Source organism: Anguilla anguilla, chromosome 14 (assembly GCF_013347855.1).
Source record: "Anguilla anguilla isolate fAngAng1 chromosome 14, fAngAng1.pri, whole genome shotgun sequence".
Lineage (NCBI taxonomy): Eukaryota > Metazoa > Chordata > Actinopteri > Anguilliformes > Anguillidae > Anguilla > Anguilla anguilla.
The window spans coordinates 33,712,569-33,739,899 of NC_049214.1; the positions used below are offsets into that span (position 1 = coordinate 33,712,569).

A 27,331-nucleotide genomic window follows, 5' to 3' on the forward strand; every position below is an offset into this window, starting at 1 on the left:
GTACTGGTACTGAGGGTCAGATTAAACTATCCCGGCTGTAGAAAAACACAAGTGACAAAAGCTCACCATTAACATCATATTTATTGTTATTTAGTTGCTCAATAAAACATATACAGATATATACAATATGCAGGAAAACAGAAGACTGCACTTAACACATCTTTTCTAAAAAAAAAAGAATAAACTCAGATTGTGAGTTGCCCTTACAGTCCTCAGTCTATCATTTCCCAAGATCATCTGAACTGATTTCTTTAAAGATTACAAGATTGCCTAACACACAGCATATGTCTTCTTATCTTACATGTGCAATACCAATGCCTTATTTCATTTCCTTAAAACCTTGAAAAGTGATCCCTCTCTCAAAGTCTCCCAGGCAGTCCTATACCAGTGTTGGGATGACAAGACCAAAAATGAAAAAAAAAAAAAAAACTAAAACAAACAAACAATAAATTCCCTCAAATTTAAGGAATTTATGCACAAATATTAAGAAAAATAAGGGCAGTTACAAATAATGTACCTCCAGCTTTTGGCAAATACGTACGTCCATAAAGAAAGCAGCGAAGACCAGGAAACTGTAAAAACAGGAAGAGGAGACATTTTGGAAAGAAACCTTTGTGTTGAAAGACATCATCCCTTAAATAATTTTTCAGAATACCAGTCATAAAGGAGGTTTCTGTTCCCATAATAAAATAACTGCTTGTGGCAGAGATCCTCAAATCTGGGCCTGGTACCAGTGGTACCGCTGGTCTTCCATTCTTCCCCTCCAACCAGAGACTGATCTGGACCTGGGCCACCAGCGGTATCTCTGGTCAATCAGTGACATTAATCAATCAATTCAAGACTCAATTAATCAGGTAGCAAAGAAAAACCAGCAGCAACTACTGGCTTCACGGCCTGGAGTTGAGTATCTTGGGCTTGTGGGTTGTAGTCTTTGTGTTCTGTGATGGCTGCCCTTTGTAGCTCAGGCTGGCACACTGAGGCACTGCCATTCCAAAAAGCCTGAAAAGACCAGCTCTGTTTGTCAATTAAAGCCCTTTTAAATAGCGCAGCTAAACCCAGTCCTGGCGTCTCACAGGGACAATGGGATTCCCTTTGGGGAGGGGGGGGGGGGGCAGAGAGAGAGAGAGCCCAGCAGGCGCACAATGGGAGATCTTGGCAAAAAGTGAAAGAATATCGGATTCCAAATAAAGGAGCAGTGAACGGAGAGGACCTCCGTTTGCCTTTTAAAGCCAGAAAAAAGGGGGGGGGTGGGGGTGAGGGTGGGGGTAGGGACCCGCAGAAGTGCCGTTTCCCTCAGTGCAATGCCAGGCACTTGCTGCTTGTAATGATGGGGCCCATTCAGGCTCCACTCTGGAGTGTCTCACACACATACTCGCACTATCCAGGCCCCTGTAAGTGTGGTACAACCGATATCAGAGATGAAACTTTCGCTCAGTTTCTTAATCGAGGGCTTGGAAGAGCGGAAACTCCTACCCCTGCGTAATGAAGAAGCCCAAATTGGGAGGGGCCAGACGTAGCACACCTTCAACACCAACACAAGGCGTGCGCTAGGCCCGTTGCTATGGAGTCGCGCTCGCTGTAAGCGGTACCGTTCAATGCCTCCACAGCGGTTGCCATGTCAACACAAGCAGCCCCCCCTCCTCCGCCCCGCCCCACTTCATGATTTCTGTCCTCTTAGACCGCGAGCTGATCAGCGGCGATGACCACTGGCAGCAAGTTGTGGGAGGGGCCGAACTCAAGGAGCTTGGAAAGCAAGCGGCAGCAGCTGAGAAGGTTTGGGCGCGAGCCTGCGCTAGCCTGCTGTAGTCCAGGGGAACAGACGTCAGAACTCCAGACGCGAGGTTGCTCAGGGGACACAGACAGAGAGAACATCACCGTGGAGATCAACGCTTCCTCCTGTCTGCCGGTTCAGGATAAATGTTAGGGAAATTATGAAAACGAGCGTGTTAACAGAAATACTCGCTTGGAATTTAAATAAAAATAATAATAATAATACAGCAAAGGGGGAAAAAACAGTAATAAACAACACTGGTATCATACTGCCACAGCCATTTCCATTGTATATGGTTCCTCCACCCCTCTCCAGTCCCTTATATATATATATATTTTTTTTTTGTAATATTTTGTTGATTTTCTTAAAAAAAAAAAAAAAAGGATCAGTCTGAGGTCTCCAGGTGAGGCCGCTTCTGCAGGCCTGATTGGCCGATCTGCGTCTTTCCCAAGCGGCCCTGCCCCTCGTCGGCACGGTCGCCCCTGACGACGATGTCCATGGGTGGGCGGGGTCAGGTGAGGGCGGCGACGAAGGTGCCGAACCGGTTGGAGATGTCCGAGTGCAGGGAGCGCCAGGACGGGACGGGGCCCCCCCGCGCCTTTCCCTCCCCCAGTTCGTCCGTACAGTGGACCGACAGGCACTGCAGGTGGCCCCCGCCCCCCACGCCCGCTCCAGGCCCCGCCCCGGCCACGCCCTTCACCTGGGGAGACTCAGCACCTGAGAGGACACAAAGGGGGCCACGTTAGACAGGGAGGGGTGCACTGAGTGCAGAAACTACCCCACCAACACAAGCAATAACCAGGAATGTGATTTCCCCGCCCCCATTAATGAGGAAATTCAGATGTTCAATCCAGAGACAGAGGACTTAGGTGCGTCATAAGCACACACTCATTAAAAGGCTTTGCATGTCTGACAACAGGAGAAAACTTTCAACAGTAAAGCCAAACACTAGCGGCGTCCGGAGTCATTTAGGGTCTGAAAAAGCCACACCCCTGAGCGAAGAGGAAATCCATCAGACCGTTGTATTTAAAACAGGGTGCCGTCTCCATCAGGAGGAGAAGCAGAATAACACACATGTTCCAGAACCCCCCCAGCACCATTCAGCACCCTAACCTTTACACCTTCTGAAAATAATCACAAGAAAATATTTTCATTGCTTTTTCTCATGACGATTTATAAGAACTGCCTTATATTCCTTTATAAAAAAATAAATAAATAAAAAAAAAGGTACAGACTCTGGAAAATTCTGAAGTCAATGTGGGAAGCAAACCCAGCCACCCCCGGCCCCCGGAACGTCTGCCCCGCTTTAGAATGAATCGAGTTCCTATGAGGGAAAAAAGCCCTTCGACAAATACGACCGTGGCGTGTTCATTCTCCGCTGCTTCGCTCTGGGGGCCGGAGAGAGAGAGCGGTGGTAAAACGCCAGGGGCCCCCGCGGACCCCCCCGCGGACCTCCTGACCAGCCAGGGGTCCCGGCTCGGCCCAGCCCGGGCGCCACCTCATTACTGCACTGATTGGCTGAGTCCCCTGGGGGCGGGGCTCAGGCTGCGACTGAAGACCCCATCTGACTGGCCGAGCTGCTACTGACCTCTCCCTCTCACCCTCTTTAATGGGTCTGGACAGGTGTGCTATATCTGCTGTAGTGCTAGGTAGGGAGGCTACACTGTAACAATGCCTCTAATATAGCCAGTGATATAGACAGCAACACGTACAGTCACACACACATACACTCAGGCATACACCAACACACACACACACATACACTCAGGCATACACTAACACACACACATGCACACACATACTCCAGCATACACTTTCACACACGCACACACACACACTCAGGCATACACTAACACACACACACACATACACTCAGGCATACACTAACACACACACACACATACACTCAGGCATACACTAACACTCACACACACATACACTCAGGCATACACTAACACACACACACACACACATACACTCAGGCATACACTATCTCTCACACACACACACACACGTACACATTCATATATACACAAAAACACATGCATTTACAACACACAAAGCTCCAAGTTTAACTGTGTGTCTGTGTGTGTGTGTGTTTTCTTGCTGTTGCTAGTGCAGATGAAAAAAAGCTAGACATAGCTCTGTATATTTCTTTTGTTTACTTCATCTTTACTTCATTCACTATGAAATTTAAAATTTAAATACATTTTTTGCTAGACATCTGAGTGCAAACAGCACCTCATCTAATCACTGAGATTTTTGGCTATGAGCACCAGCAGACATATCAACAATTTTATCTCCTACTGGCTGTTGCGAGCAATGGCGCGCGTGAAAAACAGATCTAACACAGAACACAGCACTGTCGCAAGTGACAACACTCTTTAATTACTTGCATAAAAGCGGGTTTGCATTGCCACTTTCATACTCACACATAAAATAAGCACAACCAAAGCTGTGTTTCTACGACAGCTGCCATTACACCGAGGATGGACGGTTACGTATATAGCACATACAGGAACTGTTTACGCAGTACACGCACCGCACGCACACGCATGCAGACAAACGCACAAACACGCCCACGTGCGCTTTAAATACGGCAGGGGAAATTCCACACGCACACGAACATTGACACAAAAACGCTGACAAACGTAAAAAAAAAAAAATAGATAAAAAAACACGAGCACGTCAGCTGCAAATACACTCCGGATAAACATGAGTGGGTTACTACATCTCTGGCGTGTTCGCCAGCGCGGAACCTCAACTGCCTCGGCGCCCCACATCACCGTGTCCGATCCGCATCGGTAAACGCACGGAGAGCAAAAAATCAGACCTCGCGATGTCATACAAAGTCGTTTAAAAAAACGGGGGAGTGGGGCTTCGAAAATAACGGAGATGGATTCTGGGGAACAAACTCTCTCCTTTGAGTAAAATTGCTGTTGTCATGTGAAAATTAGCACCTGCTCCATCTTCACTGAAGCCAGAAGATTGATGAGGACGAAGCGCCTACCCGTGCATTAAACTGCAGTTCTTGGATCAGCGTAAGGAATTCCCATGATTTTCTGCGGAGGACAGCACCAGTTCCAGCTCCTAATCACAAAGGAACTCGGCTGTTATGCCTATGCACATTCTAAAATACCTCATTATTAACGTTTGATTTTTAAATATTTCGTAGACTGTGATGTAATGTTTTGTCATTACTTTCGTCAGATGAAAATCAACACCAGCCCTATTTTGACATTTGATCATTTAAACTGAAAATATACTGAATCGCACTATGCACATCTATACATATTAAATATATGCATATCTAGGTAATATTACAGAAACTCCCAACAAATTCTGATTTGATAATATCAGTGATCCCTGGATAATACCAGTGAGAAAAACAAAACATCGGAACATAATGACACCATAAAAAGTGTCTTCCAAAATAATAATAATATTTTGTACAACAAAGTATTAGGCCAAAATATGACACCACAATGGTTTGCAGAGCAAAGACCATATCTGAATATCATAACCAGTACAGACATGATTTGCTCCTGTGGAAACATCTGCAAATACATGCTCCAAAAAATTATTTATGACCATCAGTGCAGAACTGAACAGTCAAGCGGTTTCCCATTTTGTAGTTCTACAAGCTAGAAGCACAAGCATAAATCAGAAAAGTAATTAAGTTTTTTTTCTTCTGAATAATAGTCATACATTCCAGTTTGTCTGAAAGCAGACAAAGGAACTGAACAGGACTGACAGATAACATTGCGCATTTTCTGCACTACCACTGTACACACACACACACACACACACAAGCATAAATACACACACACACACACAAGCATAAATACACACACACACACACACACACATGCATTATATGCACACACTCTTATACAAAAACGCAAATGAAAACACACATACACTCGCACACAAACACATGCATGCAAGCACAAACACACACACTCTTGCACACATACAAATCCCAAACACAAACACACAAACGCACACACACACACACACACACACACACATTTTACGAAGCAGCGCGGACAAGAAGAGTGTGTGACAGGGAGAGGACGGGCAGCTTCCACGCCCCCCCCCCCCCCCAAACAGACCTTGGGGCTTCTCAGAGGGGTCTGGGAGCCTCATGCGCCTGTCCCCACCTTTAAAATCTCCGTACCCAGCGCCGCGAAGAGGCGGAAACGGCGACCTACTGGCGGGAGAGTGGGCGGGGCCAGAGCAGACGGGCAGGAGGATTCTCCCCCCCCCCCCCCTCGGCCCGTCTGGGCGGGGCCCAGCGGAACAGAAAATCAGCGAGGTGTGGAAGAAAGGTCAGCGAACGGGGCGCTGCTCTGCTCCTCCGCCTGAGCCCGGGGGGCCGAGGAGACAAAGGGAGGAGGAGAGAGGGTGATGGGGGGGGGGGGTGTTTGCCAAAGGGGGCTTCCCTCACACCTCTCAGTACATCACCCCCCCCCCACCACCACACCCCCCCGCCCCAACCACACCGCCCCGGTCCACGCTGGCTGGACACAGCAGGCTCCTTCCCAGCCTGGATGCCCAGCCAAGCGTCTCCCTGCCCTGCCAGGCTGACACGCCCGCACACTGACAACAACAGGGCGAGAGCCCCCGCCCAGCACACTGCTGCCCACACACACACACACACACACACACTGTGCGCCCCGGGGCACTGTGCTGACACATGTATGCACGTGCACGCACACACGCACACACACACATACAAGCATAAACACACACACACACACACACACACAAAGAAACAGACACACAAGCATAAACACACACACACCAGGTTCTACCAAGGCTTGATTCAGCAATTTCATCATTTGCTTAGCTCATTAACTTACAACGGCGAACTGGTCCTCCCAACTCTGCTCCAAAAATCAGGAACCAGTTCAGACCCAAGAAACTAGGTGAGATGATGCAACAGTGGAAACAGACTTAAACTGACCAATTATGTGCTGAGCAGCAATGAAAACCCATCAGGCCTTGCGGCTCTCCAGCACCAGGGCTGAGGGACCAATGCGACAGGGAGAGAAACCATTGCACCATAGAGTTCTGTTGAGACCACAACGCAAATATGGAAGGAAATGCTGTTTATTGTACATGCGTCTGTACAGCACGACCTGTCCTTTATATGACCTGAGCACAATACGTGACCCGGACTGAAGCTGCAGACAGAGCTAGGAGTCAGCACTGTTCACACTGCTTTCTGGCTCTGGTATGGTACAGAATGAGCGCGTGCGTTTCTCCGTGACCCGACTGGGTTCGGGTGAACCTTCTGCCAAAGGGATCTCAAACAGGAATCCCGCCGAGCCCTCAGCGCCTGCTGGGTTTTGGTGTGCGCCCACACGCAAGCGCTTAGTTTAACAGACGGGCTAAGGGTCCACACACCTCGTATTCAAGGCCTAACTAAGCTGCTGACTGAAGTTAAACCACAAAAAACCTGCAGAAACTGCAGCCCTGGAGGACTGAAGTTTGAGAACCCCTGTTCCACGGGGGTTGGAACGGTCGACCCTGGTTTGTCTGTCACAGAAATGCTTACGCCTTGCCCCACCCACAACTTACAATTAATCAATCACTTTGGCTTCATCATCCCATACAGAGGCACTGCAGTTAGAAAATGGGCCTACGTGTACACAAAAAGTATACTAGAAAACTGGAGACATACCAGAACTACAGTGCAGAATAAATAGAGAACAATGTAGACAGAGATATAGATAGAGAAAGAGAGAGATAAACAGTGCTCTTTGATTAAACTCCCACCAGTAGAAAGTAAGTTCCAGCAAAAATTCATGATGTGACCAGCCTTATAAACAACAAGGCCTTCCCTGAATCCAAAAGTACCACACTCTCAGCACCACTTTCAGCCAGATAAATAATTCAGCATTGTAATTATATTCTACTAGAAGATAACATTTAAAACGTCCAGGGCTTTTCCTGCCAAACAGTGTTTTGACAGTCCTGTCTTCAATAAACTATCTGGGAGGAAAGAGATATATAATTGTACAAATCTTAATATTAATCTACACAAACGCAGCCCCCAGACGTGGGAATTTATCTTCCCTCTGTGTGCGCGCTGCCAGACGAATGCAAAGTCAGAGCACGCTGCGTGCTGTGGCTGCGCAGACTTAGCCATAACCGCTTGTGTTTGTGTTTGTGTCCCTCGCGGCCTCCAACGTCCGCTCGCGGTCATGTGACGGAACAGCGCGTCTTCAAATCCAGCCAAGCCCAGTCCACATTTAGATCAGATGTTAACACTGAACGATTCCACAACGGAGTTGACACGGCAGACTCCCCCACCGGGGAGCTTTTTCCAAGCGCTTACGTTCAGAAAACACTCGCAGAACATCGCTAACTGACTTCAAACGTAAAAAATAACGTTTAAATGAGAACAGTGCAGCAAATCTGGCTTCATGGGAACAACACCGGGAGTGTCTGTTAATGGGGTCCTGTTAAAGACCAGGCCAATAGATGAAGACATCACAGAAAAGACTTCCGGGCACCAGCTGTCTCTATCGTGCTCCTGCTCCAACTTTGTGGCGTAAGATCACAAACACGTGATTATAATGCTCTTAACTGAACACTCTAATGCTGATGTAACAATCGCTACTGGTAATTCAAAGCAAGGGAGTTCTAGAACACTGACTTAGAATTTTGAAAACACATTCCAAAAAAACCTGTTCTTTCAAAGGGTTAAATAAAGAGTTAAAAAGCCCATAGAGGCTCTCTCTCTCTTCCTCCCTCTCAGCAGCTCAACAGCTGCATGATCGACTCCTCTCTGAGTCCAGCCAGCACACTCAGAGATAAAAACCAGCTTAAATCTCCTCTTTGTCCACTTGAACCTCGGGGTGCGGCCTGTCTCTACCGCCCATCGCGAGCACACGCACACTCTCTCTCTCTCTCTCACTTACAGCTTAATCTCAGCGGCGGAAACCGAACTGCGCAGCAAACCCAAAGCGCAGACCTCCACGTCATACGCAAATATCAAAGACGTGCATTACTAAAATCTAATGTGCTGCCGCAGAGAGCGCAGAGGGAGACCCTTGTCCCGCGTTTCGCCTCAGTCAGGCCAACGCTCCGCGCTGAAGATTGATTTGTCTGGCCAGACGTATTTTTCACCGTTATCTCCGCACAGAGTGACGTTTCGGTCTGTTCCCCTCCCTGACCGCCTCGCTATCAGTAGTCCATCATTCCCAATTTGTTATTCCTCCATATCCGTGCGGAATGACTGGAATTCTTTCTCGACTGCGGGACTCGGCAAAAATAACTGGACAGAGGGAAAAAAAAAAACTCAAAGGGGGAGCAAGGGAAAGAGAGAGAGAGAGAGAGAGGGTGAAAAATAATCTTCACACCTCAAACCACGTGTACAAGCTGACAGTAATTCCATCACAATATTTTTTATTTAAATCAACACTGAGAGCAGATGTAAGCACACACTTACTTGGACGACTATTTTTAGATTTGAATTGGAGGGAGCCTGAAGTTCATATATACAGCCAAAGCCTTTTTTTTAAGGAGCTAAGGAGCTTTTGCGCAGTACACACAGACCAGTCCACAGCGTAAGCTGCAGACAAACACCGCCGCGGTAAAGATCTGCGATCGGCCAGCACAAACCACTGCGTGAGGAAGTCCCCGCAAGGGAGCCGGCCATGAAATCCAGTAAGGCGAAGGTTCGGGAAATCCAAACCCCCTCGTCCCCCTCGTCCACGGGCGCGCAGCCATGTTAAAGACACCCTGTCCCGCGGTCCGCTGAGGAAATAAAGAGGCGGGCGGGCGACGCGTAGCAGACGTCGGGTGCAGATGGGGTTTTAATACGGCACGGCGAGCGGAAGCACCGCTTCATTCAGCGCGCATCACCGCCGGAGCCCAAACTGCAGCAGGGGGAGTCATTTAATAGCCTCACCTACCGCCTCACCGTGTGCCGCTTCCCCCATTTTAATCTCAATTACGGCTCTGCGCTTCGGGCACCGAGGAGAAATATCTGGCAACAGGTCATGAATATGTAACTCAAATAAAAAATTTTGGCTGTTCCTATTTTATTTTTTTTGGGATTTTGAGGTTCTTTCGTTTCAGACTCGTCCCGTTGAAACTGCGTGTGACAGTGAGAAGGGGGCGAGGAAGTAAGCAGAGTGCAAGACGTTAAACAAATCTGCAGCGCGTCATAGATTTGTTTAACGTCTTAAACAAATCCGTGGCGGCAGTGAGGTATAATGGGTAAGGAGCAGGCTGACTCAGAAGACCCTTGATCTTAAAAGTACACATCTAGCATTAAAATGGACTGGAATTGCTCAGTAATTGATTTGTAATTGTGATCTGAATTGTTGTTTTGTTAATGCTTGTTAATTTTTAAAAATAATGCTTGTAAAATGAAAATTGATTAATAAAGCTCTTCAAAAACCTTGCGCTTTCAGTTCCTGACTGCTTTTAATTGGTTTCATGAACCCCAAAATGGCTGGGCCAGCCGTTCTCTGACGAGTTTGATGTGGGTGAAAAAACTCTCTGCAGCATACACTGACTCCAAAAAGTAATTTATGACACATAAAGTAGCTCCAAACAACTGTGAGGTCCATTAAAGCTCAGTTTGCCACTGTAGCCGTAGACTAGTACATGGTACACAGAATCTGTAAGACACACATAGATATACATACAGAAACACACACACACACACACACAAACACACGTACGTACACGTCAGTAAGTCACACCTGCTGAACAAATAACAATTACAGTCATACCGTACATTCAGCAGTGTGTGTGCATGTATTCACACATGTATGTGTGTGTGCATATGTGTACAGTACATGGGCAGGTGTATGGCTGTGTCTGCATGTGTGTGCAAATGTATATTATTTGTGTGTGTGATGCATGTGGGTACTTGTGCCCGTGTGTGTGTGTGTGCAAGTGTGCATATGTTGTTTGTGTAAGGTTACGTGTGTGCATGCGTGTGTGTGCGCACATGTGTGTGTTTGACCGAGAGACAGAGAGCTATGTTGACAGTGTACTGTGACAGCCCCACTGAAGCTTTGGCCCATGCGATTGGAACAATTGGTCTGACAGAAGCCCCCCCCCCACTTCCCACACTCCCCAGGCCCAGGGCAATGCTTGTCCCAGTCCACTGCATCAAGCCCCCACCCTCGGTGGGCAAAGCCATTAACCCCTTCTTCCCCGCAACGCTTTCAGCCTGTCTGTCAAAGACAGAGAAACAAAGCAACCTTAACCCTTTAAGGTGTGAGATCACAAACATGTGATTAGAATGTTCCAAACCGAACATTCTAATGCAGATGAAACAATCGCTACTGGCAACTGAATGCAATGGAGTTCTAGAACACTGACTTAGAATGTTGTGGGGGAAAAAAACCTACTCTTCACAGGGTTAAACTGACATAATGAGCCTTTCAGATCCTGAAGGGTCTTTCAGAGAGGCCTCTGGCCTTGTTTTGTTTTCTCTTTCTGGCGAAGTGGCATTCAAGCCTGCCCCTGGTTGGGAGGGTTAGACCCGGTCACGTGAACCAAGCTTGTGTGACCCGGCTGCTTTCCTGTGACCCAAAAAGTCCTGGTCCGAACACCTCTGGGTACCGGACCCAATCAGGGCCTTACGAGGCAAACCAAACCGAGGGCCTTTAAATCAAAGAGTTCTCTCTCTCTCTCGCTCCCTCTCTCTCACTCTGACTCTCTCCCTCACTCTTTCTCTCTGTCATTGCCTCCGTCCCTCTCTCACTCGCTCTCGTTCCCTCGCTCCGGAACCTTCCGGCCACGCTGTGACACGGGGGAGTAATAAACGGCTCCGGAACGTTCCTGGAGAGGGCGAAGCCGCTGGCCAGACCCCCGCCCAGCCGGAACGCCACTCACTTCATCAGGCAGCGCTGAGAGCCCCTCCAACCAAACCAACGCAGCTCCCGCCTCCAAGCCCTACCATACACCCTGTACACATGCATAGTATATACCAGTATGTACCGTTTACATTTGCTATGTAAAGGCTGTGTAAGTTGCTCTGCATAAGAGCGTCAGCTAAATGTTTGCAATGTAACATACAAAAAAACCAAACAAATGAAAAATTGCTATCATCTTATAATGCAGACACTGAATGCATCAAAATCCAATATTCAAAGGGAGGGCTACCTACACCAAGCCAAAGAAAAATCATCACATTTTTCAGACTTTCATTTTTGCCTGTTTTCTATTTGAGAAAAGGGAAAACCCAGAGTAGAAGGTGGGGTATCAGAAGCTGCGAGGGAACCATTCCACAGGAATAGGACTGGTGAGTGATTTCATTTCAGCAAACAACTCTGCAGAGTGAGCTGTCCTTCCTTTTGCTGAAGCACAGATGTTTTATTTTGTTTGTTTTTTAAATTCATTTCAGATATTCATGTTGCTCATTATCTGAAATGTTGTCGCACCAGTCACTCTGTGAACGTTTGGGTGGGTGGAGTGGGGGGGGCGGGATCTTTCTGGATGTGATGAATGTAAAATATCCATCCTCCCTTTGTTGGTGGCATTACACTATCCCAAAAAAAATGCGAGTAAGCACTTCATAGATGGTCACTATTAACACAAATCACAGAAAAACGATAATATATACAGAGTGCACCCAAAGTTTTTAGCTTAGGGGGCCAAATCATAATCCCAGCTATGACCTGCAGGCAAAAACTTTAAAATGAGTTCACATCTGTTTTTTTTTTTTTTTTTAAACCTCCCGTTTCACAGGCCTAACTGCCTAAAGACCTTGGACAAGGCGTTGGTGTCCCAGGCCTATATGAACAAAGAAGGAGATTATAAACTTATAAAGTAGAATGCCTTATTTGGCACCGGAGAGCATAGGACAGCCACTAGGGTCCACCCACGAGTCCACCCCACAGCTCAAGAAACCGACGACAGGTCCGGTCCTCCAGAACCGCCTTCATCCGCAGGGGAACGCCTCAAACGCAGAAACCAGGTCAGCCGCTCACAAATAAATAAGCCCCGCCCCCCGCTCACCTGTGAGCGCAACGACTGCCCAGCGAGGAACTAATTAGCCAAAAAAACGGCCAGGCTGCACACGTGGCTAGTCACACGCAGAGCTGCGCCGCGCCACTACCTCCCAGCCCAGCGGTAAACGTGCGCCAAGCGCCGGACTCTCCCGCCTTCCGTTCCGACCCGGCGCCTGATTACATCACGGGACCGATCCGCAGGCAGGGCGAGAAGAACCGGAACACCGCGCGCCCAGGGTTCCGCCGCTATTCTGGGAGCCAATGGGAAGTCTCCGTTCGGCGCGGGGGAAACGGGGGGGGGGGGGGGGGGCTGCCTGCGCTCGCTCTGGAGACATTAAGACGTTAATCCCACACGCCATCGCTCAGCCGCTCCGTGGGCACGTCTGCACAAAGGGGTGAGGGCTCTGAGCGCCAGTGTCGCACACACCAGTGCAGCGGCTTTGGAGACTCCCCGCCGCGCGTCTCTCCCGCACGGCACAATCAGAGGGGGAGACTCCACACGTGCCACACCAGTTCGTTTTGTTTTTTTGGGGTTTTTTTTTTTCTTGGGGGAGATGGGGGGTGGGGGGAGTTGGGGGGGTGAGGCTTGTTTTCAGGAGGCAAAACTGTGGAGCCCGCAGTGGAGCCGCCACATTAAACCAGCTAAACACACTACAGCCCTGTCAGCTGCTAACCAAACAACACTCGCACAAATGTATGTGCAAAGCACGCGCGTACACACACATATTCACCACACACACATAAATACATACACACATATTCACCACACACACATAAATACATACACACATAATCACTACACACACACACACACATTCACCACACACACATAAATACATACACACATATTCACTACACACACACACACACACACCATACACAAATACATACACACAATGTGCAACATGCATATATATATACACACACACACACACACACACACACACATACACACATACACACACAGACGCAAACACACACACACACAAACAAGACGATCCTTAATGACTCACAAGTCATGCCTGAAACAGCTGACAAACGCTGCCCTATCGAGTTTCACGCCCACAATATGCCTGGCTGCCACAGCCCCAGCCCCCATTACCTCATGTGCCCCCCCATCCCCACCCCCAACGCTCTCTCGCATGGACCAACAGAGGCCCATTAGAGGCAGCCTGGATAAGGAAACTTTCATTAAATCGGGGAGGGGGGGGGGGGGGTCGTCCCGCAGAACAAGTGCAGCTCAGTCAGAGCTCCCCCTGTGCGTCTGGGTACCAACGCCAGACAGAACGACATTTCTCACCCGTAACTTTCGGGGCTTTTTTGCGTGACCACCGCCATCATTATCAGCGCTCACCGTGGAGACTGCCGCCATTACCGTTGCTAGGGAGCGTGTGAGATCAGAGGGGTGACCCGCTGTCTCGAAGCTGAAGCCTTGCACCTTGTACAGACAGCCCCAGGAACCCAGGCCGCCCTGGGCTGCTTCAAATTCCTCAGAATGTCAGTCATATCTGCCTGGTAACACACACACGCACACACACGCACACACACACACACACGCACGCACTCACACACACGCACGCACGCACACACACTCACACACACGCACAGACATATACACGTACACACGTACACACACACACACACACACATACACACACACACACACGCACGCGCACGCACACACACACACACAGACATATACACGTGTACACACACACACACACACGCACACACACACGCACAGACATGTACACACGCACACGCACACGCACACGCACACGCACACGCACACACACACACAAACACATACGCACACAAACACACACACACACACACACGCACACACGCACAGACATATACACGTACACACGTACACACGTACACACACACGCACACGCACACGCACACACACACACACACACACAAACACATACGCACACATACGCACACACACACACACACACGCACAGACATATACACGTACACACGTACACACACACGCGCACGCGCACACGCACACATACACACGCATACAAACACACACAAACACGTACACACACACACACAAACACATACGCACACATACATACAAACACACACACACACACACAGGTACACATACATACATACATACATGTACAAACACACACACACACACACACACAAGTACACATACATACACACATACACGTACATGTACATACAAACACACACACACACACACACACACACACACACACACACACCTTTTCTGTCTGCTTACGTAAAATGCCACTCTCCAAACAGGCTGCAGCATCCGCTGGGCCATCCAGGGCCCCAGTCTGTGAGCCTCAGTCTGACTGAGACCGAGCTGCTCCTTAATCGAGGGGGTCAAAGTGCACCGCCCCCCTGACGGTGAGATCCAGCAGCGCCCCCACAATGAGGGGGACCTCATTCAAGCTCATCCCGTCCCGCAGCAGGGAAAGACGGGTTTACTGAGGAGACCGACATCGCTGAACCACCGCAAACCACACAGGCGAGGGACAAGAGGTAACGGCACAACGAAAACTGCTGTCAAAAGCCCAAAAAACAGACAGTCTGAAAAAGGGGCATGTAAACACACCCTGTAGAACCCAGAGGCTAAAGGGAATTAGTATATCAAATGATTTGCTAGCATTGCTCGTTCATGTGACTTTCTGTGTGGTGACCGGTGCGTGTCAGAGAGTGATCCAACAGGGACGGGTACTTAGCACAGGAGAGGTGTAATCTCCACCCCCCTGCCCCTGTCTCCACCCAAAGGTGCAGAGACACGGTCAGCTGGTGCCAGGGCACAGCTTTGGCAGAGCATCCGGAAAGTTCTCTCTCCTCGTCTCACAGTCCCGCCATGTCACACCTCGCCCAGCATCACGACCCCCCCCCCCACTACACTGACATCCTGCCCTTAACTGTCCCATGGGGGGGTTTGAATTCTGTCTTTTATTCTCACCAGAAAGCAAGTCAAGTTCTCTTCCAAACTTCAGCAGGGATCGTCAAGGTGGAGCAAAGGGTAGATTTGGGCTGGCGGAGGGAGGAGTGGAGCAGGGGTGGGGGGGGGGTGGAGGGATTTCGTAAAAATTCTCCGCCTTGAGCCAGTCGTTGGCAAATCTTTCCAAGACGCAGAGCTTTTCCTACTTTAACACCGACTAACGTATGCGCAGAACATACAGTAATAACAACATTTTCATAACCCTTTCCAATGGCTGCACCCCCCCCCCCCCCCCGCCCCGCCCCTCACACAGCGTCCGATTTTCCAGGGTAAATAATGAAACACTGTGAGCGCCTCGCCTGTTGACACGGCAACACGCTCTACGCCTTCTCGCTGGGCTCAGAGGTTCCATGACAGGGTCGTAAAAGTGCGGGAGGGGACGGCTTTCTGACATTCCGCCTGACGCTTCACTCACGAGCGACTGTTCCTGACTTTCTACAGGACGTGTGTCCCTCTGTGTATAGGCCTACTGTGCCTCTCGCCATGCATTACATGCAAAAATAACCAAACTGACATACATATACATCAGCGAAGAACCATTTGTCATTTAGGACTCATGTCATGACCAAATGCTGCCATTGATAGACCACTGGGCCCAGTCTAAAGACTCAAACTAGGTCCAAAAGCCTTCATCTATTTAATTTTTTCAGTATGGCCAATATAGATATTACATTACATCTCCGCCTACTGAACTAGGTCCTTCCTTCTCCTCTTTAGGTGGCCTACAAGGTGCCTGCTTTCTTTTCCACAACTGCAGCCATACAAGCAGGGATAATTAAACACAGATAGGATTTTGGCATCATCACTGCTCACTGGACACCAGAGCGGAGCTCCAGCAATCACAGGGTACAGTTTTAACAAACAAATAGAACAATAAGAGGACAGCGAAAAAAAGGGATATATAGACACATGGTATCCACCAATCAGTTGAGGGTTGTTCAGTTTGTTCTGTGATTGGTAGAGCGCCTCTCAGGTGTGTTCCAGTCCCATACCTATTTTACTATCCCAGCTTACAAGGTGCTAGCCTTCTTTTCCTCGACAAGGACCCAACAAGGTGCTCATCGTGTTTTCCTCTACAGGTACTCTGCCAACTCTGTCCGTGTCCAAAACCCGCTTACTGGCCCACTATTGAGTATACAAGTTATACTCAACAGTATGCAAGCAAGCTGTTTCGGACAAGGCCCCATCTTCCATTTTCTCTATATGTACACTACAAGGTGCCTGTCCCTCCATTTCATGTATAGGTGTCCTACAAGGTGCCTGTCTTCTTTTCCTGTATAGGAGCCCTTTAAAAAGCCGGCCTTCTTTCACATGGGGATTAAGTGTAGAGCATAAATCTCACACGTTCCGGCATGTCAAAGAAATTGCTGGTTTTACAGGTGTGTTGAGCAACAAGCACTGTGTGCATTTCTTTCCTTAAAAAACACCTCTAATATTGCAGCTTTAGTAATACCTAGCATAATCGTATCAGCTCTACAGAATTTGGAATATAATCAATGTAATTACTTAATGCAAATCTATCTATATTATTATGTTGATCATATTAATGGTTTATATAATACATATAAAATACTGTTGAGATTTTTTTCGTTCTAACTGTAATTACTGTGCATTTTCTTGTGTTCTTTTGATGCAACAAAGATGCAGAATTGTGCATGACCAGGGACAAACATAGAAAGTAGGGTAAGCACATTAAAAGATTTAATCCTCTTACTGCTGTTAAAGGAAGTAGACAGTCCTCTCGCAAGGAAAACAATTCATTGTGATTTCTCACCACATGAACACGCATTCTTACAAACAGGAAGATCATCGGGTGAACCTGGTAGTCAGTTTGAAGATGCATGGCGATGTAACGAACATTTCTAGGAGCATTTTATTTGGTAATATGCTTCATGTTTAAAATGGTCGTGAGATTCCAAACAGCATATCATCAAACTTTTCCCTGAATATTATTAGCCTTCTAGTGCCTTTGCATTGTACCAACTTGCTCTCTGTCCTTTTCTGGAAAGCACTTTGAGCAAACTATGAAAAGCACTGTATAAACAAAGTTAGGTGTTATTATTACCTATAACTGAATTAGGTCAGTAATCCCTGACATGTTTATTAAATAACACTTAAAAAATATTTTAAAATTTTTAAATAATAATTAAAAACAATTTAAAACTACAACATCAACAACAACTATAATAATAATAATAATAATAATAATAATAATAATAATAATAACAACATCTATAATATTACAGTTCATTATTCAAAAGTTGGAAGGCTGCACTGGCCCATGTGAAAAATAATACCATCTAAATGTTTTATAATCCTTTACTAATTCACCATGCTTCATTAAATCATGCCTAGTCATTACATATTGTCAGAAGCTTTCTAAAGCAGGCCTACACGTCAGCAAATTAAGCAAATACAAAATACACAAAAATACTGGCAGCACAGCCGGAAGGATGTCTTCCACGACAATAATGCATTCACTTCCGAGTAAGCTGGTGTCAAGTCCGCCTGTCCTTTAACTCTCTGTTACGTCTTTAAACGCGTTGACAAAAATAAAAAAAACCCTCGCGACAAATGAATGCTTGATACCCATAAAGTATACAGACCTGCGTAAGGACATTGGCACTATTGTAGTGATACTCTGGATATCAACCGTGTTCGTTCGCAGATACAATCTAACGGCAAAATGGCATATTTTTGAGCAACGAATTTAAGCCCATGTTGCACGTTTGTTTAACTTAAATTTAAAAATAACATTCCAGAGACCACTGCGCAAAAGTGCAAAAAAGTAATTTGCTTAAACTCTTGCCTCCAAAACGGATAATGCGCATGTTGTTGTACTACTGGGGACTTCTAAATTATACCCATCGATTGCCTGTAGGCTACTCTGCTACTCTGCTAAATAAACGAATTTAAATGTAAACAGTAAAAAATTAACTGAATGTGGAATATAGCCTAGTAAACATATATGCCCGGTATATATACTGTGGTCGTAATTTTTACAGTTTCATGTTATCGGGCTATATTATGGTGATTGTGTTGCTTTCATAATCCAAAAAATAAATAGGCCTACACTACTTTTCTACCATGACTTAAGCCACAATCTTTAGAATTTGCTCTTTTAAAATTGGACAACTCTTTAGACAATTAATTATGAATCAATTAACTTTACCACCATCGAAATCACTGACTCACAATACAATCGTAAACCTATTAATCACGTTGTGCATTCAATTAACGTGTTATTCTTGTTTTAATGTCAGATTTTATGAGCCTATTCCATAACTGCTATGGCCTTCACTTAATTATAACTGCAACTTCTCAGTTTACTTCATTAGACGTTCGTAATTAATTGATTTATGGAATCTTCTGCAGCAAAAAGGAATCATGCGTAAGAAGAGTGTGATTTGCTCACTAGCATGGAAATAATTTTATTCCCACACGTGATATCTTTCATTAGCTGGTCGTGAACCGGAAAAAAACAACATATTGCGAAAGTTAATAACACTACAACGCGCAGAGACGTGTTTACTTCCCGTTGTGTTTAGAATTTGGAGATTAATAAGGTGAGCGTGGATGGGGCCACTGATAGCCTATACATAAATTGCGGAATTACAGTTACCTTATTCTGTGTATCCTACTCTGCATAATATTTATAGACATACACATACAGTAGAGGCATAGAGTGCAATTCACACAAAAAACGTTTTTCTTCTTCGATGACTGCAGCATTTAAAGGCGAACCTATCACGGATTGTGATTTCTTTTTTCATGAAAAGACCGGAGCTTGGGAGAGGATAAAGAAGATATGGAAACAAAAGAGGAAGGGGTCTGCCATGCACGACTCTACGTTTTTTAATGAGTTTGTGGGTCGCAGCGAAACAGTGTCATTTCCAAGCTGGAGAAACGCTAGTGAGAATGTTGATGCACTGCGCGTCTACTCTCCGTTTTAACAATAGCCTACCGGTTCCAATCGGTCTCCGAGAACCGTAGCCTACTCCATGCACCCGCGATTAACCAGAACAAAGGAATAGTGAACGAAGAGAAGGGTATCCCCCATTCACAAGCGGGAGAGCGAATCGGTAGCTCTTCTTTGGTAGGCTACTTGCCCGTCACATTATGCGCATCTCATTCTGTCCCGCTGCTACTTCCAAAGCGTATGCAGGCACTGGCTTTTGTTGTACATTTCCAGCGTCAGAGACAAAAAAAACAACATATAGCCTAATAATGCAATTATTTGGAAAACCTTCTGAGAACTTTCAACAAACAATTAACTTTGTATATTGAGCATACACTATTTTCGTTTTGTTTTTGTTGTTGCTGCATCACTTTTGATAACTTTATCGGTGGAACAGGCTACATCATAATTTAGTTAAAATAAGAATTCACGGGCTACTCCTAATTCACCCGCGGTCTTAATTCTAAATCTTCCTCGGTCTTCTTAAGTGAAGCATAGCCCTAGTGAAAATAACACCGATGGGTGTTTCTAGCTTCAGCATCGATAAAGATAAGTGTGTGTGCCACTGGGGTTCACCACAGACAAAATCCGCGTGTTACCCTTTAGCCTATTTTTGTTTATTTTCTAAACAAATTGTGACGGAGATATACACACATGGTACTTTAATCTAACTAAACTAGTCTGTGCAAATTTGTGTTAATCGAATTGCCAACACGTTTGTGTATTAGCTGAAATATTTTTTCATGCGCCCTTTCAATCGAACAAAACGGTTAATCGGTAGGGGTTCGACTACATAAAGTCACCCATAACTAAACCGAGATCCATCAGTCATTCATTACGTGTATTAATTGCTGTCAACCGCACACTACTTGTTTAAACGAGCGGGCCATTATGTCGTAAATTAAGGGCCATTTCTGGTTACACTTTTTATGACTAAGAAATCGAAATGACACGAGCTAACGTCGCGTCAAAATAGGTCTTCATAGGAAAATCCACAAACTTGTTCACCTTTAAGTAGTAGTAGTAGTAGTAGTAGTAGTAGTAGTAGTAGTAATAATAATAATAATCACAAAAAAATGACTTCAAGTTACGCTTCCTAATGGAAAGTAGGCTATTTATGCAGAATATGGTACGTAAATAATACATAATTGTATTAGCTTAAAAACATCAAGAAATACATGAGAATAAGAATGAGTAAACTTAAATATCTAGTCTTATCAGGTCACAACACCAAGTGTGTAAGCACGCTTCCCCGCGCACGTACATTAAGCAAATAAAGCATCTATTCGCCTACCCAAACAGTGTAAATGTTCTGGGGCATAATCCACTGTTTGATGAGCAAATCACATTAGTATCGGCACGAGGACAAGCTGGGGGAACATTTTAAATAAGATTACAGAGGAGGGGGCAACGCAACGAATGTAATACCATCCTAAATAGCAACAATTAGGATCAGTTAAATGGGAAACGCTGCAGTTACAATGCTAAGGTCTGCCATTAACCGCAACCCCCACCACCCAATTTATCCGTTCTCCTTTACAAATCTAAAATCAATCCACTTTCTCAAACCAGATTATCCCCCCGTAATAACAAAAACAAGCAGTGCAAAAAGACTGGAGAACCCCACTGTGAAACTTGCGTCTCTCCTCAAAAACTGATTAGCTGCTCGGTGTTGTTTTTTCAGCCGGAGAACCCAGTACACGAACTGCGCCGAATGACATCGTGGATTTCCCGCAGTCTTGCGGTAAACTCCCCTTATTAGTTTTGTACTTAATTGATCCACCGAGCCATGCTGATACACGACATTACGAACACATTTCGCACTGGAATAGTAATTTTGCGTTTGTAGACTTTAAACCCGTCAGTGTAATTAGACTATTGCACACACACTAACAGCTTAGTCACTTTCACCTTTACTAATTATTTTGTTAAATTATACAATGATTAAAACACAATATAATGTATGGTATTATTATTCGATGCTTTAAGACGTCCAAGTCGGAAGCACTTTGCTGACTAATTGGAGATAGTTGACTATACATGTGACACTGGGTTTCAGAAGTCAATCTGTGCTGTTACAAACAGAACATACAAGTATGTTTACTTTTGCAAACATTTGTTATAGGTATTATAAGATAAGGGGGGCACAGAAGTGTCAATATTTTTTCCTTAAAACAAATGCTTTGGACATCTCTATACATTATGGCATTTAAAAAAACAGACAGCGCATACTCACAGTGCACAACAAAGGACACAATATAAGGACTTATATTAATTCCCCAATTGTATAAACACTGTTTTAACTGTAGCCTATCAAATACTTCAATTAAAAAGCTGTGTGCCTGTACTTCACACAACCAAGTTGTGTGTATAGAATACAAGGCCAGAGATCTTGTGTCATTTTTTACTTTGGGGGGGGGGGGTGGGCTTGGGGTTGCTAAGTAAAAAAAACATAAAATCAGCTTCAACCTTCAACTCCCAAAACACAATTTAACCACCATGGGAAACACATGAAGCCATCAAACCCCCGCGATGCGTCACGCTTTCGCTACCAGGAGCGCGGGCGAGCTTTACCTTCTTTGCTGCCGCTCTGCGTCTTTGTCTTGTCCCAGAGCGCCAGGGACTTGCTGTCCTCCAGCCCCTCCATCAGGGCCTTGTCGCTGGGCACGTACCAGGTGGCGTGCTGCTCCGCCATCAGGGTGTCCAGGTCGATGCTGCCCATGGCGCCCTTCCCGGGGTCCGGGCTGCAGTGCGCCAGCTCGCCGTCCCCGCTCTGTCCGCTGGGGCAGTCCGCCGCCTTCTTGGCACCCTTGGCGCCCAGCGGCTGGTCCTCGGAGATGCTGAACTGCTGCCGCTGCAGCTGGATCTGCGCCTGCAGGATCTCCAGCGGGTGGATGTCGTCCTGGCCCGAGGTGCTGGAGGGCGTGCGCACCTGCTCCACGCCGGGGGTGGCGGGGTGGCCGCCGCAGCCGTAGCCGTCGGGCGCGGAGGTAGAGTGATTGGCGACGCCCACGCCCAGCTGCTGCTGCTTCTGCCCGTGCGCCGGCCCGTGCTCGCACCTCTGCATTTTCGGGGAGCTGGTGACCAGGGGGCTGCGGGTGGGCTTGGCGTTGGTGTCGGAGCTGGAGGAGACGGCGTCGTCGTCGTTGCTGTTGTTGCCGTAGCCGACGGGGGCGGCGCCCACGTCGTCCGGGAAGTCCACGCGCGGGGAGCTGGCGTCCGACTTGGCGGTGCTCTGGATGCCGCTGTCCAGCGAGGACATGAGGTCCGGCTGGTCCCCCAGGAGCAGCTCACCGGCCCCCTTGCCCCAGGACGGGGACGTGAGGGGCTTCTCGTGGGGCGTGCCCCCGCCCCCGCCGCCGCCGCCCCCCCTCTCCCCGAGTCCCGCCGGGGGCCCCTGCTGGGTCGGGCTCACCACGGAGTGGCACCCCTCAGAGGGAAAAAAAATCCCGGGACTGGCGTGCTCGCTGTCCCGTCTTCTCCTCCCCCTCCCTCGCCCGCTCCCCCCTCCCAGCTTCCCCTCGCCCCCCGGGGCCGCGTCCATGCTGTAGTTTGGGGAGAGGGCGCTGGCTTCCCCCTGCGCAGTCTGACCGGCGGGCTTGCCGCCGCTGCTCCCGGCTCCCGCCATCGGGCCGCTCTGAGAAGCGGCGCTCTGGAAGTACTCCGCCCCCGCGCCGCTAGCCCCGCCCGCGCCGCCGCCGCTCACTTCCTGCTCCGCCTGGCTGGGCTTCCTCTTGCCCTCGCCCTGGCTCTTCTTGTTGAAGGTCACGTTGAGGTTGGGGGCCCCCAGGCTGGCGATCATGTTCTGGCAGGCGGTGGAGAGCGCCGCCAGGCAGCTCTGGCCGAAGACGTTGTCCTTGGCGCCGGCCTTGCTGAAGCTGCCCAGCGACAGCGCCCCCAGCTTGCTGACCGAGGGCCGCTGGCCCGGCGGGAACTCGGGCAGGGGCGGGTAGCTCCGGGGCGAGGTGGTCATCCCCGGGGGGCTGCCGTGGGACGGGCCCTGCCGGCTCCCCCCGCCGAAGGGGAAGGCGGGCTGAGCCCCCATGGGGGGCGCGGCGAAATCGGCGGGCCGCCTGTCCACGGGCGCGTTGGGGTGCATCACGCCCGCTCCGGGGGACTGCATCTGCTGGAGGCCCGCCATGGCGCCGTTACCGCCGAACTGCGAGTGCAGGCCGGGGGAGTGCAGGGCCTGGACGTGCCCGTCCGCCGGCATCCGCACCGGGTCCCCCAAGCCCACCCCGTTCACCCCCGGCCGGAAGAGCAGGCCCTGGCCGTTCTGGAGGCCTCCCATGTCGTGGGGGCTGGCCTCCCCGGGCCCAGAGGAGCCGCTCATCCTCCGCGCGAGCATCTCCCCGGGCTGGTGGGGGCCGGGGAACCAGCCCTCCGGGGGCAGGTGGGGGTTCTGGGGCTCGAAGTTCCCCATCCTCCCCCCGCCGTCCCGCTCGAAGTGCGGCTGCGGCAGGCTCCCGCCGTGCGCCATGCCGTTCTGAGGCACGTCGCCATGGTGACCCAGCTGCTGAAGGCTGGGCTGCCTCATCCTCTGCTGCTGCTGCTGCTGCTGGTTCCTGGAGGCCATTTGCTTGATCATCATGGCCGCGTTCTGCTGCTGCTGCTGCTGCTGCTGCAGGGCGTGCTGCTCTGGCCCCGCGTGCTGCAGGGGCGGGAACCCGTCGGTGACGGGCGGGGTGAACTCCCCGGGAAGCCCGGGGTACGCGGAAGGGGAGAGGTGGTTCTCCATGCCCCCGCCGTTCCAGGCCCCGCAGCCGTCCCCGCCGTGGCCGCCGGGGAAGTCGAACCTGGGCCTCTTCCCCACGTTCATGTAGGGGGCGTCGAAGTGTTGCAGTCTCTGGTTCGGGGGCTGCTGGGGAGGAGGCTGCTGCTGCTGCTGCTGCTGCTGCTGCATGCTGAACATATGGTCCCCGTAGGGGTGCATATTTCGGCTCTCCAGCCTGTGGACGGGGTACTCAAACTGGTTGTGCTGGTTAGGCATCATGACTCCGCCCACCTGCATGCCGGGGTTCCCGGGGCCGGGCTCGGCGTGGGGCGGCCGGGGCAACCCCCCGGGGCAGGAGCCCTGTCTGGCCAGCATCTCCGCCTGCTGCTGCTGCATGAGGGGGTGCCTGGCGCCCGCCCCCAAATCCACCCCCACGGCCCGCTTCCGGCCCCCATTCCCCAGCCTTTCGAAGTACGCGCCATGCTGCTGCTGCTGCTGCTGCTGCTGCACCTTGGAGGGGCCCAGCACTCCCCCTCCGCGGGAAATCCCGGGGTTGCCGGGGAAGTTGCCGTTGACCGCCTGGCGCCCACCGTAGTGCGGGAGGTGGGAGTCGGACTCGGCGGGGGAGAACACGGGCATGTCAAACTGCCCCGGGGGCGGCTCGGTGGGGTAGCCGTAGTCCAGCCCCTCCACCCTGCCCTGGGGGGGCAGCCTGCGGGGCTCCAGGCCGTGGGCCTCGGACGAGGAGGGGAGGCCGTGGAAGGAGGAGGCGCGGTTGGGCGACTGGTCCAGCGGGAGGCAGGGGGCGGGCACCGCGTGCCCATTTCCGGGCGGGCCGTGGTGCTGGAAGTCGGGCATGCTGCCGGCCTGCTGCTGCTGGGGGAACCCCTCCCCCGCCTGGCCCTCGGCGAGAGGGTCAAAACCCTCCCCGAATCCCTGCTGGGGCCCCATGCCCCCGCCGGCCCCGCCGTAGCCCACAAGCCTACCCCCGTGCAGGCAGGATGCAGCGGGGTCGGGCCCCGCGAAAGTGCTTCCAAAGTGGGGATGGTGCTGATGTTGGTGGGGGTGCCCGTGGTGGTGGGGTTGCTGGCTGTTGTTGCTGTTGAAGAATGTGTGCATCTGGGACTGCGGCTGCTGCTGCTGCTGCTGCTGCAGAGACCCCGCGTGCATGTCCGCCTGGCCCCGCTGGTGGAAGCCGTATTGCTCCGCGCTCACGTTCATGCCGAGTCCCAGCATCGGAGGCTCGTTCAGGGGACCCATGCCTGGCTCCGCAGACACGGGCGGCCCTCCGGCATGAAACCCCGCGCTCTTGAAGTGGGAATTCATGTTCAGTCTCGGCTGGTTTAATCTTCGCTCTCCTTGGACACAGATTCTGCCGTCAATCTGAGACCCAAACTGCTTCAGCCCAAACATAGCTCCCCGGGATCAATCCCGCATGACAGCCCGGTGCTCGGCTGTCGTTGGCACGGTCTCCTTTTTGTAAATCTCCTTCCCCCGTTTATAAAGACAAAAAATGAGGAGAAAACGGATGTTTTCTCCCCCCCAAACAAATTAATTTGAAGTAATCACAAAGAATTGAGGCGCACAAAAACAATCCAAACAGCATTAGTCTTAAAACAAAACTCTACGAATAAAACCGGTGGGGGAAAACTCGCACCGAACTTCACATTTTGCTTCGCAAAGAAAAAGAATTAAACGAGTTGTTCACTCTCTTCTTCAAACAAAACTAACCAAACTGCAAGCCACAAAACAGGGGAAAGGCACGTCCACCCGCCGGCTATGCGTGCTCAAAAAAGAAAAAAATACATCCTTTCTCGCGCCCTGTATCATGAAGTTCAGAAGCGATAGAATTCCTTGACCGTTCGCTGTAAATTAAAGTGCCTACTTTCAGATGCACGTTGCACATCGAGCACTTGCAATTGTCATTTGCAAACTAAATGTTCCTGAACTAATTATGTTTGCTCGCGTATTGCTGCAAGCATTCCTTCTTTAAAACAGAAGTTAAAATTATCTTCCCGAGACTTGTGGTGACAGGTAGCCCAGACCACGGCAGCGCTGGAATGAGCGCGTTATGTGAGGGTTCGGCTGCCTATTATTGTCGCTGAAAATATTCCAGGTTGTTATCAAATGTCCCGGTACAAGCAATCTAGGGTCCGAGTTAAAGACCCCATCCTGACCTCAGTCCCAAACGTGCAAGGGTACAAATATGAATTAAGATGAAATAGACACCATTTATATTTTTAAAATCCAAAAAGTTATTCGTTAATTTAGAAATTCCCTTGGTTTCTCGAACGAATTGTATTAAAAATAAAAATGAATTAGACGTCCACGTTTTTGTTCGTGCAATCCAGCAGAGAAAAGGTCCCTTTATCGTTCGTGTTCGCGGATGAGTCATGCAGAGCGAAATTTATCCATACTCCACCACCACGGCGCGGCTTGACAAGTGTGTTTTCCCGGTCCTGGACATTTGCTCTGAGAATAGCTACGTGCAAAAGCACCGAGCTCCTCTCGTTTTCCCTTGCCCTCGCTGTCTTTCAGCCACTTACTTCTCCGGCTCGCGTCTTCGGTGTAGCCTACTCCTCTTTCTGCTGGAAGCAGTCAGTCTCGCGCTTTGCACTGTGAGATCACCGCGTTCGGAGAACTAGCAACAAGTTTTGCATTTATGCCATCAATTTCACCCATTAGGCCCGCACCAATAGCAGGCGCCCGAGACACAGCGCCGGGGGAGGGACTAGCTCTTAAGGTAGTCCGATACTCCGCACATAAGGAATGGAGAGAAACCAAGAATCCCCCAATCTTATTTTAAGAGACATCGCATGCTCCGTTTCTTATTAGAAGACGGCTAAATTGTATTTTGTGGGTAAAGATCATAACATTGTTACATAGCCTTACAACG

The 27,331-nt window shown here is 49.2% G+C and overlaps 1 protein-coding gene across 1 annotated transcript; it reads right to left on the reverse strand.

Moving 5' to 3' along the window:
- Positions 1 to 62: 62 nt before the first annotated feature.
- LOC118212078 (transcriptional activator MN1-like) lies at positions 63 to 27,135 on the reverse strand. The gene is made up of 2 exons (XM_035389648.1): positions 22,296 to 27,135; positions 63 to 2,488 (listed from the first exon to the last, which is right to left on the reverse strand). Exons 1-2 carry the CDS (start codon positions 25,846 to 25,848, stop codon positions 2,283 to 2,285), a joined length of 3,759 nt encoding a protein of 1,252 aa, XP_035245539.1. The 5' UTR covers positions 25,849 to 27,135; the 3' UTR covers positions 63 to 2,282.
- Between the last annotated feature and the right edge of the window lie 196 nt (positions 27,136 to 27,331).

Excerpts from the sequence above, each read along its gene's own strand:
- LOC118212078 (XM_035389648.1), bottom strand. The coding sequence starts at position 25,848 with ATGTTTGGGCTGAAGCAGTTTGGGTCTCAGATTGACGGCAGAATCTGT. Across the intron at positions 2,489-22,295 it reads GCAGAGCGGCAGCAAAGAAG|GTGCTGAGTCTCCCCAGGTG; the intron begins GTAAAGCTCGCC and ends GTGTCCTCTCAG.